Source organism: Lissotriton helveticus, chromosome 12 (genome assembly GCF_964261635.1).
Source record: "Lissotriton helveticus chromosome 12, aLisHel1.1, whole genome shotgun sequence".
In the NCBI taxonomy this organism is placed as follows: domain Eukaryota; kingdom Metazoa; phylum Chordata; class Amphibia; order Caudata; family Salamandridae; genus Lissotriton; species Lissotriton helveticus.
The window spans coordinates 312,288,318-312,304,489 of NC_136073.1; the positions used below are offsets into that span (position 1 = coordinate 312,288,318).

General features: G+C 44.9%; 1 protein-coding gene across 1 annotated transcript in view; it reads right to left on the reverse strand.

Annotated features, from left to right (window-relative positions):
- Positions 1 to 475: 475 nt before the first annotated feature.
- The window catches only part of ATMIN (ATM interactor), a 40,795-nt gene continuing 25,098 nt past the window's right edge, over positions 476 to 16,172 (reverse strand). The window contains exon 4 of the mRNA XM_078671557.1: positions 476 to 3,089. Within this exon, the coding sequence (XP_078527683.1) occupies positions 1,247 to 3,089 (1,843 nt within the window). The 3' untranslated portion in view covers positions 476 to 1,246. The remainder of the gene's footprint in view (positions 3,090 to 16,172) is intronic.

Consider the following 16,172-nt stretch of genomic DNA (forward strand, 5'->3'; position numbering starts at 1 on the left):
AATGTAGGGTCCAGCAAAAGGAAAAACAACCAGGGTGACCACACAGAAAAGGCAGATTTCCTACAGTAACTAAGACTAAGGATCTGGTTGGCATCGGTTTTTACTTTTCACTAACTGCTACAATTGTGCAATACAGCTACCTCTGTATCTTATCACAACATACCAAGAGTTCTTTCATACAAAAAGAGTTGGTCACAAACTCCTTTCTACCAGCATCTCTTCCTTCGCTGGTTAAACAGGTCATGTGGAAGTACACCAATTTATTCTAAATGAATGATGTTAAGGTAACAAGATTTGAGGCAGAAACCATTATTTATAAACTCAATAATTTTTCCCTAGAACTGCTTGAAAAGCAATGGCTGGCAATAACTGCATTTTACAAAAACGACAGCAGCTGAATTTTTCTGTATTGAAAAATCTAAAAAAAAAGGCTAAAGAGCTTTCTGTGCACTTCATTATACAGAGAAACAGAAGAAACGTTTGCAGTTTTATTCAACATACTGGAATTTAACATACATTGAAGAAACAGATACATGACCAGTAGGTTCATCCATTTTTTTTACATATCTGCAAATGAGCAGTAGTCAAAACACTTCATGTTCAAAATAGGTTATTCAACAAAAAACAAAATACTTTGCAACAATATTTATGTAGTACAACCAAAGTGCAATAGGCATGTCAATAATGAACTGTAAGGCAGAATAAATATGTGTCACCCAATTGTAAACTTGTGCATACATCTCTACTGGTATTAGTGTCGATCTAGAACAACTGCAAAACCAAAATAAACCGTCACACATAAAAACTAGATTAATCCACCAGATCACGGAGCATATGATGGTTTGTTCTACAAAGCATCATATGCCACATTCAATTTGAAGATCTGAGCAGTTTTGCCAATACAGAAGACACTTTTAGCTGTGTCCAAACAATGAATTTCATGCATTGAATGGGTTGAGAAAATACTTAACTCACAGTTTGGCATAGTTTTGTGGTTCAAATGATCGACTCGATTTTAAAACCGTAAGAAGATTATGAACACTTGCAACATACATTTGAAATTGAAGCTTCACAGTAAAAAGGCAAAAAAACAATTTTTGGTGTTTAACAGTGGAAAGTATAAATAAATCAGACACTCATCACTTATTGGTTCACTTTGCTACGGGGAGGAGAAGTCACTTTGCAAGAGCAGGATGGTGTCATGCACAAGATATGGTCAACAGCTGCAATAGTCCCTCAGATTCCATCAGTCTCCCAAATTATCTGAAGTGTGAAACAATGACAACAGCTCCTTACAGGTCTGTGTTTCTACAGAACTAAACTGAGATTCCATGGTGTTCCAAGCCAAATCAGCAAGAAGAAAGTCATCCATTGCAGTCTGAGTCTCATTGCTGGTCAGGAAAAGGCTACCGAGAGTATCTAAGCAGCTGTCAATCGTCTGTGTCTCCGCACTATTAAGCTGCACTTGATTTTCTAAGCTCAGAGTGGGAGCAAGTTTTCCAGAGATCATATCAGTTTGTGTTTCATTGTCAGACGAGTCTGTGCTCACAGAAAAGCTGGCTTCTTTCAGGATATTTCCGATTGGGAGAGGAGTACTGTGATCCAAAAAGAAATTTAAATCAGTCTGGGTCTGCGTATCAAACATTGCCAAGAAGTTGGCATTTCCTCTTAGTGTAGAGCCAGAGGAAAAGAAATCGGTCTGAGTTTCGATGTCCAGAGATTCTGCATTGATATTTCCAAGATCACTTTCATCAGTTTGAGTCTGTATGTTGGAAGCTGAAAAAAACTCTTCAATGTCAAAGTCAATTCCTGCATGAGGTGCGGAGCCAGAAGACAGATGCATTTCACCCCCAGCATTTGCATCCGATAGAAGACTACGGTTATCTAACGTTTGATTAGACAAGTTACCGGATAAAATATTTTCCAGATCACTTAACAGGTCCATAGTCTGTGTTTGACTGTCTGTCATGTTTTGCTGTGGCAGGACATCTCTCTGTTCAGTGAAGTTAATAAACGGTTCAGATTTTACATTATGTGAACCCAATTCCCTAATTTCGCTTGTTTCTAGGAAAGTATGGTCCATATTTATACCAATTAAACGGTTTTCTGAGAGGTTGGTTTCGGATTTTACTGTGCCAGAGCTCACGTCCCTGAACATATTGGACTGTAGAAAGCGTTGGTCCACAGTTTCAGCACTTAAGGTCTCTTCTGAAAGGCTTGTTTGAGTTGACACAGTATATGATGAACTGACAATATTGAAAAGATCATTACACATCACAGCTTGGTCCATTTGCTCTCTGTTCTCAGCTGAATTTACAGGTTCACTGGTCTGAGTCTCCCTTGTAATGCTACTGGGTGAAAAGGAATCACAACCAAAGGGACCAGTCTGAGTGGCCATTGAAGAAATCCCTTTGGAATCAGACCCCAAAGTCTGAACCTCAACACTAACTGGTAAAAACACCGGAGCACCAAATGATAAGTCAGTCTGTGAACAGGAGGATTCACTGAAATTCCAAGATCCGGTTGGCACAAGCACCTGTGAGATGCAAGATAAATCGGTTTGTGCATTTGATGATGCAAACCTAACTTTCGATCGGTTATGTCCTAACCCCTGAACCACACTTCTAGACAGAGTGCTTCCAATATCTGTTTGTGCAGTTCCGATGATTGTTTCTGAACTAGAAGGGGCTATTTTTGAGAAAGGCATTGCTCCCTTTAACACAAATATTTTTGCATTTGGAGAAGAATTTACTGAGCGAGATACCAAATGAACAGGACTTGCAAGAGAGCAATCTGCTGATGGTACAGTAGGGAAGAGAGCAAACTGCATGACTGGAAGCTGAACCAGCCCAATATTTGGCTTTGGAAGAAGAAATTTTGGAGTACGTTTTGACTGTCCGAGGGCTTGCTCAATGATACAAGGGCTATCCAAGTCTGAAAAGGTTACCAGGGGCTTGAACGCAGAAGAATCAAATTTCTGAGCAACATCACAATGCAACACTTTTTGGTTGAAGAATTCAGATTGTTTGTCTGAGGTTTTATAACTTTGCACCAGTTCTTCCATCTTCCTCTTCCTAACTGGTGGATCCCTGTACGAAATAAAGAGACACCTTTAGTACATTTATGTCGTAAAGCAATGGCTTACACTGAAAAAGTCAATCTGGTAAGACATTGTTGCGTATTTAAATGTTTCACATCAGTAGTTACCATTATCAATCTGTGCTGCACTCAAAACTGTGACCTCCCCACACCTAGCTCCAAAAGTGTCTCCTCTAACATGTTCACTATAATGCATAGAGCTGGCTGACCGCCATAATTCAATTAAAAAACTATTTTTACACTCCATCTGACCAAGCAATACATTAATGGACTTTAAAATGAAGATGCAGTGGTTTGCATTTATAGACCTTTCTATGAGCTGTACTTCCTTTGGAATTATTCTTAGCTACGTTTTTTTTCAGAAACTGATCTTTGTCATCAGAGAGTTAGTGACTATTACAATGCTCCTCCTCCTTCTTTAATATGGGAAACCTCAGAATGAACCATGAAGGGGGGGTAGAGGCGCACTCTGGTTTTAAAAATTAATTAATAGTAAAGTTATCCTATGTACTCAATGGGTGCTACACTACAAGAGTGTGTTGGCTACACAATATGTGAAAACAATAGTGGGTTGAAACATTTTACTTTTCATATTTAATTTCCTGGAGAAATAAATAATTATTGGACTGTGTTTGTGAGGCAGACAGGTGACAAGTGCTGCTAATGGTCTGATATGCATCACTGGTCCTTCCTCCAAGTTGTCCTAAAGCATGACAGGTTGGGGACCTACAGACGCAGGCTCATTGGGGTCCTTTACTGTCAACCCTTCGCATAGGTCCGGGTCAATAGCGCCCTTTCTGCACCGTTTTCTATCCGTAGAGGCACTTGCCAGGGCTGAACTTTATTGTTCACCCTCGCGAAAAACCACCACCACCACCCCCCTGCCGACACACACCGCACCCAGATCCTCCACTGGGAGGTTCAATTCCGAAGATGGTCTTGGGACAACAGCCCAGAGAAGAGACTTGCGCTCAATGCAGACGATGTCCTACTTTTTCTGCCCCATCCACGTGCCTGAGGGCCCCGATGTCGCCACCTCATTGGCCGATATAAGGAAGCCTCTGGTCTCCTTGTAAATAGGTCTTTATCGGTTCCATTAGAGGGAGGCGTGATTGTTCATTCCTAGCAAACAGACATACCGGTGCAATGTCTTTCCTTTAAATACCAAAGGGTCTACATCAACTTGCTGCCGGAACATGAGACACCTCAACCTGACACATCTGGTGGTAAAAATGAGGTGGGCATCCAGAAATGGATTTAGCTCCCACTGCACGTTTTGAGCTGCATAGCCCTTTTAAAAGGATGTTCCTTCCTCGCTTCCTGTACGCCTTCCAGCATTTCCTGCTCCCAATCCCCAACCGGTGGTTCCACACTATCAACTCCATCCTCCGAATGTTCTTATGGTCCGGTGGTGCCTCACAAATAGCCTTTATCAATGGCCAACAGTCCCCATATATGGCGGTGATTGGGGACGGTTGACCTCCAATGGGACTACCTGGGCTCACAATTGATCGTTATCAACTATTGGTTTAGTGGTGGTTGGGATGCTCTCCCTACTGGACCTAGACAATATCTTGGGTATCTAATATGGTGTGCTGATACCCCAAACCCTTCCGACATCACCAGAGTGAGATTCCTTCGTTGGAGATCCTCCCTATGGCTCCTGGGCTGGAAAGACCATTTGACAAGGACGACGCCCCTCTGGGATGAACATGGCTGTACCACATCGCAGGCCTAAATGGGTTCACAAATGGAACACAATCGGCATCACAGTTCTTGGGGATATGGATGGGGTCTCATATACTAACTTTTCAGGTCTTGCAAGACGATAATCACCTCACTCAGACAAAAATCCATAAATACCTACAACACGCTGCCAATATCCCCTCAAACACAGACATCCCGGCATTCAACCCCCCAGAGGTTAGGTCATTATTAGGACGTATCAGCAAAGATACCATCTCACAAATCTACCACCTTTTTGTTAATGATCATAGCTGCTTGGAGACGCTTACACTCCGCTGGGAAGGGTGAATTGGTGACCTGGACGAAGTGGACTGGAGAATCCAAAAACTGGCCCCAAGCGTGTTTACTATTTCCGTGCATCTCAGTTTGATCCAACTAAATCACCTCCATACGACATATATGACTCCAATACAACTGCATCGTGGTGGGAAAAAAATCCCCCAATACACTTGCTTTCATTGCTCCACACCCAAAGTTGATTTTTACCATATGGTCTGGGCCTGCCCGTACTGACACCTTCCTGGCAGGTGATACAACATGAACTCTCAGAGGTAATGGGGCGACCCCTTGACCGGACTACTGGAGTGGCCCGGTTTGTAGGGGGTCGCATCCATGATTGCAAAGTGCAACGTTGCCTGGAAGTGGAACTCCTCACAGGAACTGGAGAACGGGCGTGGACTGGTGTGCTCAATTGAAGAAACCTATCTACGCTGCGCAGGACTGCCCGCAAAAACACGAGCAGATTTGGGAGAAGTAGGACGCTTATTAAGGTTTGGTATTTTAAACTTTGACATCTATATTGCTTATAAGCAAATGTAAATATGTTCTTATTGGTGGACTTGAAGTTAATAAAGTTTGTAATTACAAAAATATGAACCTACACCTTTTAGAACCCTGAAACAGTGGATAATACCATCGTGACCAGCAGGGTGTCCCCTATACAGTAATTTTTTCACGCAATTTGAGTGAGATTCTACACAAAATACCCCTTTATTTAAATATTACTTTTGGTCATCACCATTTTTTGGATCTCATTCGACATCCTAGCACTTTACCTTTTAATGCTTTTTTTCGGAGAAGAGAAAGTGTTGCTGTTTTATTTCCCTGTTCCTTTTGGCTACTATGACAACATTTTTTGTAATTAATTTTCAGGTTGTGAAGGGTAAATGTCAAGGAATGAGTACCACAACGTCTGTGTGGTGTTGTCTTCCTGCACCTATCCCATCAAAGGCTGTGGGATATGTGTGAAAATTTTGTACAGGAGTATGGCAGAGAAGTAAAGGGTTGGGCTTAGCGCTAACAAAAAGGAAATAGGATGGGGGTAGTCATCTGCAGAGTCAATTTCTGTCACTGAAGTGACTGGAGGGTCACCTTTCTACTTGCTTTCCTCCATGATGCTACTGTGAACCCTTCTGCAACAGGATAGGCAGCTACTCAGTCACCAGCAGTCCCAACTGACGTCAAATGTTCAGTGACATCAAGAGATGTTGGGGGAGAAGGCTATTTGTCTGTCAGTCTCTACCTCTTTAGCGAGTTGGGTCGCCTACCACCCAAAAGTCCTGGAAAAGCATTGTACCACCGTCACCATCTCCTCCAGATGTGATACAGACTTCATGCCTTTACAGCTTCTAGGCTAAGAGGGAAAGAAAAAAGAAGCAGATCTTCAAGAAACAGGTTCCAAATGTAGTTTAAAATCTGACTGCCATGATTTATCTCCAGCTTCTCCCGAGCCAAATCTGTATAGGTTTTTTCTATTGACAATGCTGCGGCCTTCCACAAGAACTCAAACAGAACAGCAAAGAAATTTAATTTGCAGACCACCACATCTGAAAGCAGCATATAAATCACATGTGAGACTGTGAGCCAATACAGGCAAAACATCAAGTTTGCCCAAATATGACTTTGGTACTGGACTCATGGAGACTATGATGGATACTTCAAAAAACCCTCTCTGTTTAGTCTATCAGATATAACCGGGAGGAAGAAAAAAAGATAGTCTGCCGATTTATAACCAAGTTCCTGAAGGAAAGGTTTCCTGTAGATTCCTAGGTTGTAACTGTGGTGGTAACAAAACATTAATGCAGTTCAACTAACTTCTTTTAATCTGCTGGAGAATTTAAGAAGATGGGATGCTTTGGGGGTGAAAGGTGTGTGAAACATCAGTGGCTATTTCAAAAGCTGCCAGTTCCCCATCGCTTTAGAGTCATTGCGATCTATTTCTTTGGGACTCAATGACAGTTCCTGGAGTTCCTTTTTAATGACTAAAGGGAGAATTTTCTTGAGACACTGAAGGAAAGAATGATATCCCGATTAGTGTTAGGATGGATTCTGCTGATCTGGCCGCTGCAAACATAGATTTCTAGCTAGACACTTTTCCTGGCTCAGACTTGTGTTCACCCCTGATGTGCAACAAAAGAAGCTGAAATAACCCTTCTATGGGACATCTCTTTTCCGTCCCCAGGCATGGGAATGGAATCCCCCCCCCCACTCAAAAAAAAATATATAGCTGCACATACCATTTTGGAAAAGTCAAATTCAGGAACAGGTGCAGCATCTTTAAGGCAAAAGCTTTCCATAGAAAGAGGCAAATGCCAATATTTTTAAGGTACAGTAAAGGCACTTGCAAAACAATTAATCCAGCCTACAACAACAAGCACTACAGCAGGAGAGAACATTTCCAACAATTTCTATCCCTAGCAACAAATTCTAGCTCTTTCATTCAGATTACGTAGAACGGTTAAAATCCTAGTGTTGGACCACCTAGATCTAGACATTTTACACTTCTAAAGAAAGGCCGGATAAAGGCAACGGCAAGACGTTTATGAAACAAGAGTCTTTTCCTGTTATTCCCTCATCCACAAGCAAGGTCACAGGTCACCCATTTTCACATCTATAAGCAGCAAACAAGTGGGTGAAAAGAGAGAACTTCATCAAACTGTTCTTCATTTGCAGCAAGGAGCCTGGATTTGTGGGTGAAAAGAGAGAACTTCATCAAACTGTTCTTCATTTGCAGCAAGAAGCCTGGATTTGTGGGTGAAAAGAGAGAACTTCATCAAACTGTTCTTCATTTGCAGCAAGGAGCCTGGATTTGTGGGTGAAAAGAGAGAACTTCATCAAACTGTTCTTCATTTGCAGCAAGGAGCCTGGATTTGTGGGTGAAAAGAGAGAACTTCATCAAACTGTTCTTCATTTGCAGCAAGGAGCCTGGATTTGTGGGTGAAAAGAGAGAACTTCATCAAACTGTTCTTCATTTGCAGCAAGAAGCCTGGATTTGTGGGTGAAAAGAGAGAACTTCATCAAACTGTTCTTCATTTGCAGCAAGTAGCCTGGATTTGTGGGTGAAAAGAGAGAACTTCATCAAACTGTTCTTCATTTGCAGCAAGGAGCCTGGATTTGTGGGTGAAAAGAGAACTTCATCAAACTGTTCTTCATTTGCAGCAAGGAGCCTGGATTTGTGGGTGAAAAGAGAGAACTTCATCAAACTGTTCTTCATTTGCAGCAAGGAGCCTGGATTTGTGGGTGAAAAGAGAGAACTTCATCAAACTGTTCTTCATTTGCAGCAAGGAGCCTGGATTTGTGGGTGAAAAGAGAGAACTTCATCAAACTGTTCTTCATTTGCAGCAAGGAGCCTGGATTTGTAGTCTGGTTAAACTCAGTTTAAAATTTGCTAAAAAGAAACGTGTTCTATCAGTACAAAGTATTTCACTTTGGACTGAAATTTGCTTCCAGGGTTTATTTTTTTTAATTACATGGGGATGTATGGCGGGGCCCAGCGATCCTCTAGTTCGAAAACCTACAGTCTAAGTTCCAACTTGCGGAAACAGAGCGATATAAATACATGCAACTAGGCACGCACTTCATACACATATCCGTGAGGGGGAAAGTATCCCGGAGTACAGCCCTTTGGAGGATCGGCTTCTATTGGATCCCATCCCCGAAAAGGCATGATCCCTAACATAAGAAGATTGTTAATAATTCGCCCAACCCCTTAGGGGCACTGAGAGAGGCCTGGGAGACCGACATCAGGTTACTAGAAGAAGATGATTCGGTGGAGGCCGTGCAAAGACCGAGGGAAGTGCCAATTAGGGCAAGATTTAGGCTAGTACAATTGCAGATCCTCCACAGGTCCTACTTCATTAATACACTCATGTATAAACTGGGAGCATTACACACAGACCGATGTATCCGGATTTGTGGCAGTAAAGGTACCATCTTTCATATCCTATGGGAATGCCTTCTCATACACGGTTACAGGGTGAAGGTAGCATGGCTCATGTCAGAGGTCCTGGGACATGAAAGTCCTAGAGATGCCAGGTGACTGTGTGTAATGGGGGAGCAAACATGGCCGAAATACCAGAAACTCTGGCTAATGGTGGCTGCAATGGTGGCCAAGAGAAATACTGCCCGGGCGTGGGAGGGCAAGACTGCAACAAGTAGGTAATAGCCATTTCCCACTAATGTTGTTGTTTGCATAACAAAGGAAAAGCAAGTGAGCCTCATTTTCAGTGTGATAATTATGTATAGCCTCTGTTTCAGAGGAGTAGTCCATGTGTTTCGGAAGCTATTTATTGGAAGAGCCTCCCAATTTGAATTTTATACATAGGGTTTTGCTTTCACAGGCTCAATTTTGTCACGGTAGGATTCAAATAACTTACTTTTTATCAAGACAAACTTCCCCCTTAAGTTCCCTTTAAGGACTCCCTCGGCCATTTATCATGGACAAGAGCCCAATAACTTGCCTTAAAAAGTGCCATTGTTTGAATAGTGACTGTTTCCGGGGTTTCCCAGACCTCCTTTAAATTCAGTTGCTAAAACAAAGATTTTATATGGAGAAACCAAGAGCGTTCACAATTAGTGTCCAAAACCTCCCATAACCTGGCTCTTGGAGCCAGATAAAATGCAGCTTTAAGATTAACAAATACCACATACAGATGGTCTTGGCGCAAGATGACAGTCTTCACAATAAAACAGCAAAGCAAAATATTTGATCTATAGTACTTATTTTCAATCTAAATGAAAGTGGGATAAAAACCAAGATACTAGCATAAAATCCTCGACCCTCATCAGACCCGGTTTGTAAAAAATCTTCTGAAGATTGACTATCAGACTGATGGGTCTGTAATTCCAGGGCAGTTTTGTCTCTAATCTTATTTATATACTGGAATTATTTCTGCCCCTTTCCAAGAGTCAAGGATATTGGCACCAGATATGATTGCAATAGAAAGAAGGTAGATTAAAGGAGTCCCAGATCCCATGCGATATAGGTCCCCTGGAATATCAGGGCCTGGGGCTTTGCCCTTTTTGTGGAATTTCTAGCTTGCAGAGTTTCATCCAATGTAAAGAGGGAGATGAGGCCAGGTGCGAGCTCAGCAATAAGAGTAATCTTTAATTAGTTACTCGAGCTTGCTAAATGATTCCCGCCACGTTGAGTATAAATTCGAAAAATGTTCGACCCAAGCCTGCGCCTCTATGAAGTGTTTGTCAGAATTATCCAGCCTTACCGTGCCATATGTCAAAATTATCTATAATTGTCAGCAGACAGAAGATCCCTCCACATTGAATCCTCCCAATCTCTTTTACTGATATCTTGCACCCTTGTGCAACTCCTTCTGCAGTCAACTCTGCCTGCATGATCATGGCTCCTATCAGCTTTAAGTAGTTTTGTTTTTGCTTTTCTTTTCTACACTTTGCTTTTCTTTTCTACACTTTTCTACACTTTGTCACACCAAGGTGTTGAATCTGTAGATCTAATTGAGGATTCTTTATAATAGATATCCCCCTCAAGGGGAAGCTCGCAACTTCCCTGAGCAAGAACCCTCCCACCGGCGCAACGAACCCCAGCCAGGCGGCCACCAACCTCACAAAGTGGATCAGCAACTGCGCAGACGACCTCGCCCCTCTGAAGACCCCGCCTAGCAGACCCAGCAGCAAGAAAGCCCCATGGTTCACCAACGAACTGAAGAGCTCCAAGAGGAACTGCCGAGCCCTCGAGAATGCCTGGCGCAGAGACCCAACTCCGGACAACATGACTGCCCTCAAGCTCGCCACCCGAAAACACCACCAACTGATCCACGCCACCAAGAAAACTGCATTCAAGGAACGACTGGACAACAACGCACACAACAGCAAGGAACTCTTCAACACCGTTAAAGAGCTCTCCAACCCCAACGCCGGAAACAACGACATCACCCCTTCACAAGACCTCTGCAACTCCCTGGCCTCCTACTTCTACAACAAGATCGCGGACATACACAACAGCTTCAGCACTCAACCGACGCACGCCACGACCGAACCACCGCCCCCCACCACCACCCTCCGCGCCTGGACCCCGATCAGCACCGAAGACACCATCCGCACGATGAACTCCATCCACTCCGGATCTCCGACCGACCCCTGCCCTCACCACGTCTTCAACAAGGCCGACGCTGTCATCGCACCCCACCTGCGGGACATCATAAACACCTCCTTCGACACCGCTACCTTCCCGGAGAGCTGGAAGCACGCCGAACTCAGCGCTCTACTGAAGAAACCATCAGCCGACCCCACCGACCTCAAGAACTACCGCCCCATCTCGCTGCTCCCATTTCCTGCAAAAGTCATCGAGAAGACCGTCAACAAGCAGCTGGCCGCCTTCCTCGGGACAAACGGATCCCTCGACCTCTCGCAGTCTGGATTCCGGGCCAACCACAGCACCGAGACTGCCCTGATCAAAGCCACCGATGACATCCGAGCCCTGCTCGACAACGGAGAAACAGCGTCCCTCATCCTCCTAGACCTCTCCGCGGCTTTCGACACTGTCTGCCACCGCACCCTAGTGCAGCGCCTCAGCAACGTCGGAATCCAGGAGAAGGCACTGGAATGGATCATCTCCTTCCTCGCCAGAAGGACACAGAGTCCGCCTCCCCCCGTTCAGGTCAGAAGCCACCGAAGTCATCTGCGGCGTTCCTCAAGGCTCCTCGCTCAGCCCAACCCTCTTCAACGTCTACATGAGCCCCCTCGCAGCCATCGCACGCCAACACAACCTCAACATCATCTCCTACACAGACGACACCCAGCTGATCCTCTCCCTCACCAACGACCCCACCGCCGCCAGAGCCAACCTACACGAAGGGATGACAGACGTAGCCAAGTGGATGATGAACAGTCGCCTGAAACTGAACTCGGACAAGACGGAAGTCCTCATCCTGGGATCTTCACCCTCCGCCTGGGACGACTCCTGGTGGCCCCCCGCCCTGGGCAGCGCACCCAAACCAACAGACCACGCATGTAACCTGGGCTTCATCCTTGACTCCTCCCTCTCCATGACCAGACAAATCAACGCCGTCTCCTCGTCATGCTTCAACATCCTGCGCATGCTACGTAAGATCTTCCGGTGGATCCCCACCGAGACCAGGAAGACGGTCACCCAGGCCCTCGTCACCAGCCGTCTGGACTACGGCAACTCCCTCTACGCCGGTACCACCGCCAAACTCCAGAAGAGACTCCAGCGGATCCAGAACGCCTCAGCACGACTCATCCTGGACATCCCCCGTCGCAGCCACATCTCCGGACACCTGAGAGACCTGCACTGGCTCCCGGTCAACAAGAGAATCACCTTCCGTCTCCTCACCCACGCACACAAAGCCCTACACAACCAAGGCCCCGGATACCTCAACAGCGGCCTCAACTTCTACGCTCCCACACGCCAGCTTCGATCGACCGGCCACGCCCTCGCCGCCATCCCCCACGTCCGAAGAGCCACCAGAGGGGGAAGGTCCTTCTCCTACCTGGCCGCCAAGACTTGGAACTCCCTCCCGACCCACCTCCGCCTGACCCAGGACCACCTCGCCTTCAGGAAGCAGCTCAAGACCTGGCTGTTCGAGCAGTAGCGGACCCCCCCCCTCCCCTAGCGCCTTGAGACCCTCAGGGTGAGTAGTGCGCTATATAAATGCTGTGATTGATTGATTGATTGATTGAAGGTAGTAAATAAAGTGGTGGGCATCTAAAAATAGAGATTTGAGATGATAGCATCTTCAAGTTGCTCAAGAATTGTGACAAACAGCTTGTGTATGTTTGCTAAGACAGTTATACTCTTCGCAATGCTTGGCCATTTGACAGATCTTTTTGAGTAAAACGTAAGGAGGTCATTGGCAGGAGCTGTCAGATCTTTCAGAAGCAATCTGCTCAGAGAAAAACAGTGCCCCTATGGAAGTTGCCAGAAGAAATGACAACAACCACATCTTGCTTATTTGTTCAGAGGCGAACATCCAAAAGGATGTAATCAGTCATGCTGGTGCTTCTACTTCTTTCGACGGTATGAGCAGTGCCCCATCTGATAGACAGTAATCATTACAGGCACGTAATCCATGTGACAAGGTAAAAAGTGGTCCATTGTTCTGCTGCTATTGATATCTTTTTTAGAAGGCGTCGTAAGAGAAGGGGTGCCCCACTCATGTTCCTGGCCGGAAAGGGTACTTTGAGCTAGTTAGCTCGAATGTCACATTGAAATCATCTGCAAGATGAGTGGATGATAACCATCGCAGTGCTCTATATGTGAATCTAAAGCTTGTCAAATAGGGGACTCTCGATTAAGCGTAAAATTGCAGTTATAAACATTGAATAATCTCAGCAATGGACCAGATGTAGTCAGAAAAAGTAGACCTAGAATATCAGACAATATGTGATCTAGGTACTTTATCTTACAGTCCAGCGAGTTCTTAATCCATACGGTAAGACCTCCAAAGGGGCATCCAGCAACCAAAGGCCTGGCATCAATGCTATAGTTCACATATCCTGTCCTATGGACAGCAGACACTGCCCAAGTATCCTGGAAGATGCAAATGTAATGTTTAACTATACATTCTCTTTATACTGGCTCACCTAGTTTAGAATTCAAGCCTACAACATTCCCAGGAAGTATAGAAATGTGAGCATAAACAGGAGTCATACTGTGTAGAACCTACGAGATTTACTATATCTAGACCGGCATCCGCTGGTCTATCTTGAATGTGCCCAGACAATAAAAGGAAAATGCATAGCGAGGTATGAAGTTCTGTTGCATTTAAATCCTGCAATGGCTCATTTTGCAAAAGGGAAATCAGAGCATGCAGTCAATCCAAGTTTGTCAATCCAGATTCCCTTTGTGTGTTAAGAAAATCAATGCAGAGCATGAGATTTCGCTTAGGCAAAAGAGCCAATGGAGGAATACGATTTATAATGTATGGAGGCGAGAGGGTAGCTTACACTGTATTTGAGAGCAGTTAATAGAAGTGGGTTTTACGTCAAGAGCCTGCAGGCCATTAACCAAGTCTTCATTTTCCAAGGAGAGAGCTGTATAAATCAAATGGCCCCTTGGGTCTAGAGTGGCGCAGTGCGTGAACAATGTCAGAGCGTATTATTGAATAGTCTAGTGTGTCTAATCCAATGTATAATTGTAGTTTTTTTTAAATTTTATTTTTTTATAAAGAGTGCCCTCTCTATTGCTTTCGGAGAGCTTTGGGACTCTGATCATGTATCTTCCCTATTCCTGAGTGAAGGGTGGTGGCTCATCAATGGTTCTCTACATGTTTGTTTGCTCCCAGTGGACTTGTTTGTGAATATGGCTAACATTGAAGCGCTAAAAAGGGGAACTTTTATGTTGTCAGGGTCTTATTTAGCTAAAAATCAGTCAGACCTTGGGAGGCTATCTCCCCACTATGTGGTGTAGTTTTTGCAATCACCAGTGCATCTCTTATCCCACATGCCCATCCTATTAAGGGCTGGAAGATGTTTTGACTTTGTCCCTTCTAGCTCATTAAGTATGTGCTACTGTACCATTTGGGGGTAAAGCCTTTTGTATTGCCTAGTCATTGCTGGTACATAGCCATCAACCAAGACTTGGAGTTTCCCTTCACTCACCAGTAATTTACTTTTTAAATATGTGATTTCTTTAGCAAGTAACTTTAATAGTTGCAAGTGCTCCAAGATCAGTTGGGCAGGAGCTCTCCGCTGTATTCTTCATGGTATATGGAGCGCTGCTGCATTCTGTCAGAGTAGAGCTAGGTGGATTTAAGGCCATTAGAAGGGAAAATTGGTTGCTGCATGCTGCTCCACATAAATAACAATGCCGTGTGATATTTGGGGGATTCTAAGACTGCGGTCTGAGTAGTGCATTGTGGCAGGGAACTGACCTTGCGTCCTCTTAGCCGAGCTGAGGAAGTGGGACATTTTAAAAAACAATTGTAGTAACTTTAGGGACTGCTTTCCCCTCACACTTCCCCCTTTTAATTTAGAATCAGCACAACTTCTTCATTTCAGCCATCAATTTCTGCAGAGTGCAATTTTCTGCGGCATGTCAGTTCATTTTATTGTTAGTAGTTGCACCGGGGCAGAGGAGAGGGCAGACCGCCCAGCACAAACTTCAAAGACTCAGACTCAAAATCATATTTTATGTATGGAAATGGACTACAAGAAACGGAGCTTGAGGCCCCCAAAACTGTCAACTGAGAAACAGCCACTTAAGGAGGAAGATAAGTTCTGCAAGACTTCTGTCTGTGAACAAGACTGAGGGGGCCAAGGCATGCCATTCTCCCAGCTGAGCGAGGAGACTTCACCCAGGGAAACCAAGATCATGTGCCCCTGGAGCACCAGTGCCTGCATGCTTGCCAAGATCAGCGAGAAGAGGACAGCATTGGAGGTAGCGAAATCCAGTGTGGGATCCTGCCATTAGGATCCATGTAGCGAGGCATGAGGAGACGGTTGCGGCACTGATCGGGTCGTTGCCTGTGCATAGGTTAAAGTCATCAACCCCCTGATGCCAGAGGAGGACCATATTAAGTGAGCAGTAAACATTGCTGCAGTGATCATATCATTGCCCATGTGAAGTTTTGTTGTGGATGACCCCGTATGCCAAGTGGGGCCACAGTGAAGAATACTCCGGATCGGGCCATAGCAAGAGTGCGGAGTGAATTCAGTTGACACCGTGTTCCAGGTGGGGCCGCCGTGAAAATTGCACCTGCGCACAGTGTGCTGGGGAGGGTGTGGGGGGGGGCTTATACAAGGGCGCTGAGCAAAGGCAAGGAGAATGGTATGGGCAAGACCATTGTCAAGAAGGAGGCTGCTGTAGTGACCTGTTCAGCCCTGACTGAGGATTAGGAGCCACCAATCACCCTACCAGAGGACCCCAGAAAATGTACTAGCATTTGAAGAGCATTAGGTATCCCTGGGCCACTGTCTCTTCAAGACCACGTGTGAGGCACTTTAGGACACCAGATCGCTTCCCCTCCAGGGCTGCATCTGAAGATCTCACTAGAGAGAAGTACTTCAACATCCACAAAGGGGGCGGGGGGAACTCCAGTCGTGCAGGTCCT